Here is a 6,259-nt window from a genome sequence, read left to right as displayed (position 1 = left end):
CATATCTTTTTTTTAAATTCCAGTATTATTAATATACAGTCTGGTTATATTAGTTTCAGGTGTACAATATAGAATGACTCAGCAGGTATTCACAGCTCATCACAACAGGTGCACTCCTTAATACCCTTCACCTATTTCACTCGTCCCCAGCCACCCACTTCCCCTCTGGTAACCATGAGTTTGTTCTCAATAGTTAAGAGTCTGTTTTAGTGGGGCACCTGAGTGGCTCAGTTGGTTAAGCTCCAGACTCTTGATTTCAGCTCAGGTCGTGATCTCACAGTTCATTAGATTGCACCCCACATAGAGTTCCACACTGACAATGCACTGAGCCTACTTCTGATTCTCTCCCTCTTTTGCTGTCCCTCCCCAGCTTAGGCTTACTCTCTCTCAAAATAAATAAATGAATCTTCAAAAAGATTCTTTACAAAAAGAACAAAAACAAAAAATAAGAATCTGGTTTTTTTTGTTTGGTTCTTTTTTTCTTTGCTTTCTTTGTTAAATTTCACACGAGTGAAGTCATGTGGTCTTCTCTGACTGACTTATTCATTGCACTTAGCATTACACTCTCTAGATCCATCCATGTTGTTAAAAATGGCATGATTTTATTCTTTTTTACACACACACCCATATATATATATATATATATATATATATATATACCACTTTTTTTTATACCACATCTTCTTTATCCATTCATCTATCAATGTATACTTAGGCTGCTTCTGTAATTTGGCTATTGTAAATAATGCTGCAATAAATATAGGGTGCCTGTATCTTTTCAGATTAGTGTTTTCATATTCTTTAGGTAAATAACCAGTAGCGGAATTATTGGATCATAGTGTACTTCTATTTTTAATCTTTGGAGGAACCTCCCTACTGTTTTCCACAGTGACTGTACCAGTTTGCTTTCCTACCAACAGTACAATGAGGGTTCTTTTTTCTTCACATCCATGCCAATATTTGTTTCTTGTGGGAGTTTTTTTGAAGTCTATTTTAATAGAGAAGGTACTTGCATGTAGGGGAGGGGCAGAGAGAAAGGGAGATACAGAATCCAAAGAAGGCTCCAGGCTCCAAGCTGTCAGCACAGAGCCCAATGCAGGGCTTGAACTCACAAACTGTGAGATCATGACCTGAGACAAAGTTGGACACTTAACTGACTGAGCCACCCAGACACCCCTAGACATTACAAGAATATTAATTCTTGGGGCACCTGGGTGGCTCAGTCCATTGGACATCCGACTTCGGCTCAGGTCATGATCTCAGGTTCATGGGTTCGAGCCTCGGGTCGGGCTCTGTGCTGACAGCTCAGAGCCTGGAAGCTGCTTCAGATTCTGTATCTCCCTTCTCTTTCTGACCCTCCCCTGATCACGCTGTCTCTCTCTCTAAAATTTTTTTAAAAAAAGAATATCAATTCTCAATCCATGAACATAGGGTATCTTTCCATTTATTTGTATCAGCTTTTATTTCTTTTAATCATATTTTGTAGTTTTCAGCGTACAAGTTTCTCACCTCCTTTGCTAAGTTAATTCCTAAGTATTTTATTCTTTTTGATATTATTGTAAATGGGATTATTAATTTAAAAAGATATTCCCTGAGTTATGTAAATATTATATTTGTTACATAACTATGTATAATTCTATATATTATAGTAGTTATATGTTATAGTTATGTGTTACATAAAATATTACCTTGTTTGATTCTTTAATAATACATATTATGGTATTATAATTTTTTAATGATTTCAGGAATAGAACTTAGTGATTCAGTATTATCGTTTTATATTATTATAATAGTTTATTATTATATTATAAAATTATATACTATCTCATTTGATCTTTGTATCCATAGAGTAAGGTATTCAAGGTAAACATCACTTGATGGAATTTATTTGTTTGTTTTAGTAATACAGTTGTTAACTTTGGTGACCTAAATTACAAGTTTCTAAATGATGTAATTTCCTAGGCTTAACTAGTAATTGTGAAACGATATGCCTTAAGGTTGATGTCATATTGTTTTGTTTGAGGTTTATTGTCATATGGGCAAAAATAAATGCTATTTCTATATCTTACCAATGCTAATTTTATACCTCTAGTTTTGTCCAGTGTTCCTCAAATGAAAGCTCTTGGTAAATACCAGGAAGATCATTTATATATATATATATATATAAGTTATATAATCCCAGGCAAGTGATAGATGGCAGTATTAGTAAACGTAGGTCGTATGAATTAGTAACTCTCTACCTTCTAAACCTTGTCCTTCCATTTCCTCTCTCGTGTTGAAATCTGTCATGTCTTCCGTCATGCCAAGAAGGATTGAGGGAAAAGGAAAAATTTAGGATAGTTTTTATTTGCTAAGATAATGATAGAAGTAGAGATTTGATGGAGTCATGAGAAAATTACTTTTGAAATCTGTTTAACCACAAACCTAAATAAAACAGAATTGTCTGTTAATAGAAATGGTGAAAAGTTTGTACTATAACTTAAAAAATATTACCAATAATTGAAATGATCAGAAGCACCAGAGTAAATATTTGAATCATTTTGAGGTAGAAAGTAGGGTTAAGATTGAGTTTTACCTTAAAACCCCTTATCAAGGTAGCTCAATAATCCATAATCCACATTTTGTCCTTTTTTCTACCTCTTACAGCATCATCACCAGGCAGGAGTTCAATATATGGCAGTTTTTCAGATGGTATAACATGTTTTCTTTTGTGGTTGTACTTATTTTCTTTGTTATGTTAACTTTGTGCTGTAAGTTTCACCACTTCCATTAAATAATTTGGATCAAATACTGTAAGGCTTTCTCACAAAACAAATGCATTAAAAGTATGCTTTATACTAGACTATGGCATGCTGTGAATAATTATGAAAGAAATAACTTTTGAGTCTCAAGGAGCTGTCATTCTAATGGGCACTTAGATCTTCCGCTTTTTCTTCTATTTCTGGCTGATTTGCCTCATATTCTCTTGGTGGAATTTGCATTTTCTTTCTCTGTTGGAAATACTTATATTGTTAACCATAAATTGATAAGTCTTTGTTACTTCTATCATTAGATGACAGCATTCAGAAATCAGAACGTGGAAACCAGTTTCCATCAACTTCCAACCAGCGTAAGTTTGTCTGTTCAGTTTTTATAAGCAAGCTTCTAAAATTGGTCATTCATAATTGTTTTAATTTTTTTTTGTTCAAACAATGCTATTTGAACAATTGTATTTTAGGGGCACCTGGGTGGCTCAGTTGGTTAAGCATCCAACTTCAGCTCAGGTCATGATCTCGCAGTTCGTGGGTTCGAGCCCCATGTCGGGCTCTGTGCTGACAGCCAGCTCAGAGCCTGAAGCCTGATTCGGATTCTGTGTCTCCCTCTCTCTCTGACCCTCCCCTGTTCACCCTCTCTCTCTTAGAAATAAATAAAACGTTAAAAAAAAATTAAAAAAAAAAAGAATTGTATTTTAAACACTTAAGAGGAAACAGTATATATTTTACTAGCAGTGAAATTCTTTAAGGAGAAACTGTATGAAACAACCTCTGTTTTTTCTCTCAATTATCCATAAGACCAAGAGCAAAAGTTAATAAGCAGAACCACTAACAGTAACCGAGTGAACCTTGCTGAGTCAAAAGAAAGATGGCATATAACATGACATTATAGGATTACCATGGGTTTTTTTTTTTTTTAATGTTTTATTTATTTCTAGGAGAGAGAGAGAGTGTGAGCAGGGGAGGGTCAGAGAGAGAGGGAATCACAGACTCCGAAATAGGCTCCAGGCTCTGAGCTGGCAGTCAGCACAGAGCCCGACGCGGGGCTCGAACCCACGAACCAACCACGAGATCATGACCTAAGTGAAAGTCAGACGCTTAACCGACTAAGCCACCCAGGCGCCCCATACCATGGGTTTTAGAGTCCACAGACTGGACCACTTTAGCCTTCTGTATAGCCTGGGGGCAAGTTTCTTTACTTCTCTAAGCCTATTTATTATCCTGAATAAGTACTAAGAAAAAAACTTCGCAGTGACTCTCAGACTTTGGTCTCAGTACCACTTTCTATAGCAAAATTACTAAGTACCTTAAAAAAGCGCGCGCGCGTGTGTGTTATACTTGTCCATATTTACCTAGAAATTAAAATTGAAAAAATTTAAAAATGCCTATTTACTTTTAAATAATTTAGTAAGAATAGTAACCAATTGCTTGTATTTTCTAATCTCTTTAATGCTTGGCTTAATAAAATAGAGCTGGATTCTCATATCTGCTTCTTCATTCAGTCTGTTACAATACATTGTTTTGGTTGCAGTATATGCCACATTCCAGCTTTATACTGATAATATAGATTTTTAATAGTCTTCAGATAATTGTGGATATTCTGATACTGTCCAAAACTCAACAAGGTACTTGAAATGTGAAATCTGAAACCACATTAATGAACTTTTTATGTTTTTACTTTAAAGTCCATTAGTCTTTCTTATACTTCGTATGAAATATCACATACTGATCATTCGAAAAATATTGGTTCACTACATTATGTAGATTTTCCAAATGTTGACACATTTTTAATGTGGCATAAAAAGATAACATTTGTTAATATCACCACCAATCTCAAGACTACAAGTTTTTAAGTATTCGGGAGCTGTCAAGCTTATAGTGGCAGATACAGTATTTCTACAAGTCTAATTTTCACTTTAAACCATGAATTCTGTAATTGGCAACAAATATTGTCAGCTGTTTTTCTAAAAACAACAGATTCACTTTGTTCATCTTTAAGAAAATGTCTGCCAAATACTTAAGTCTGACTAACCATACGTTGTCACTTGTTCTTTTTTTTTTTTTTTTTACAAATAGTTTATTGTCAAATTAGTTTCCATATAACACCCAGTGCTCATCCCCACACATGCCCTCTTAAAAGTACTAGTTCAGCTCAACTCAGTTTCACAAAGTTCTTTCCCTTGAGACAGCTGCTGTGCTAGGTAGCAGATGTACTTTAGGTATATTCCCCAGTTCTTCACATAGAATATTAAGATTTATACTCAAGAGTTGAGTATTAATTAAATGAAAAATTTTGCTTCATGGAGCAGTTTCACTGATAACCTTAAATGAATGGGTGTGAATACAAAAACTATACTAGCACTACCCTGATTCATGCTAAGACACCAGTTGTTTTTCCCCCCATGGCTTTCTTTGCACCATCAATGCAAATGTCCACATGGTGGGAAATACCAGATAATATCTTAATGTTGTGAGAAAAGCTTTAACCTCGAGGACCCCCTTAGAATGATCTCAAGGTACCCACCAATCACACGTTGAGAACTATTGCTCTAAGAAGTCCTCAGTATAAATAAATAGAAGGTAGAAAATTATTTTTCTTATCCTATTAAATGAAGTGGTCTATGAGCAAGTCCTTTATAAACTGGAAAGCACTGGATAAATGTAAATTGATATCATGATTGCCAGTAATGATTAGGGATGAGTTGCAAACTCAATTAAAAAATATTTTTTAATGTTTATTATTTATTTTTGAGAGAGAGAGACAGAGCATGAGTGGGGGAGGAGCAGAGAGAGAAGGTGACAGAATCAGAAGCAGGCTCCAGGCTCTGAACTGTCAGTGCAGAACTTGACGTGGGGTTCAAACTCATGAACCGTGAGATCATGACCTGAGCCCCAAAGTCAGATGCTTAACCAACTGAGCCACCCAGGCGCACCATGAGTTGCAAACTCGATTTTACTGGTGTTAACTTGCATTCCACAAAAGATAGGGGCGCCTGGGTGGCTCAGTCGGTTAAGCATCCAACTTCAGCTCAGGTCATGATCTCACAGTTCGTGGGTTCGAGCCCTGCGTCGGGCTCTGTGCTGACAGCTAGCTCAGAGCCTGGAGCCTGCTTCAGATTCTGTGTCTCCCTCTCTCTCTGACCCTCCCCTGTTCATGCTGTTTCTCTCTCTCAGAAATAAATAAAAAACATTAAAAAAAAAAAAAGACATCTGCAATCAAAGGGACAGCTAGCTATTATAATATATGGAAAATATTCACTTACAGTGCATCCTTTTTTAATCCCTTTATGTACTTCAGAAACATTCCACCGTGGATGATCAGCCATATGAACTGAGTGTCTAAATTTAAAAATAGGTTTTATATTTTAGTATTATTAACCTTTTAGTATTGTTTATCTCTCAAATATTTATAGTAGTAATAATAGTTTTGCTTTATAAATTATATTATTTTTTACTTTTGTCATTTCATACATTTAAATTCTATTTTTTACTCTAAGATTTTTTAT

The 6,259-nt window shown here is 35.2% G+C and overlaps 1 protein-coding gene across 4 annotated transcripts in view; it reads left to right on the top strand.

Annotated features, from left to right (window-relative positions):
- The window catches only part of TOR1AIP1 (torsin 1A interacting protein 1), a 42,831-nt gene that overhangs the window by 33,937 nt on the left and 2,635 nt on the right, over nt 1–6,259 (top strand). For 2 of the 4 annotated variants that reach the window (XM_039249497.1, XM_039249496.1), the window contains 2 exons: nt 2,647–2,691; nt 3,053–3,109. In XM_039249497.1, coding sequence (XP_039105428.1) covers nt 2,647–2,691; nt 3,053–3,109 — 102 coding nt within the window. The remainder of the gene's footprint in view (nt 1–2,646; nt 2,692–3,052; nt 3,110–6,259) is intronic. The other 2 variants (XM_039249499.1, XM_039249498.1) reach the window with 1 other exon arrangement.

This window comes from Hyaena hyaena, unplaced genomic scaffold, assembly GCF_003009895.1.
Source record: "Hyaena hyaena isolate Hyena2069 unplaced genomic scaffold, ASM300989v1 scaffold_339, whole genome shotgun sequence".
Classification (NCBI taxonomy): Eukaryota; Metazoa; Chordata; class Mammalia; order Carnivora; family Hyaenidae; genus Hyaena; species Hyaena hyaena.
Note: the sequence above shows the minus strand (reverse complement) of the source record. Positions and strands in the feature narration are given on the sequence as shown.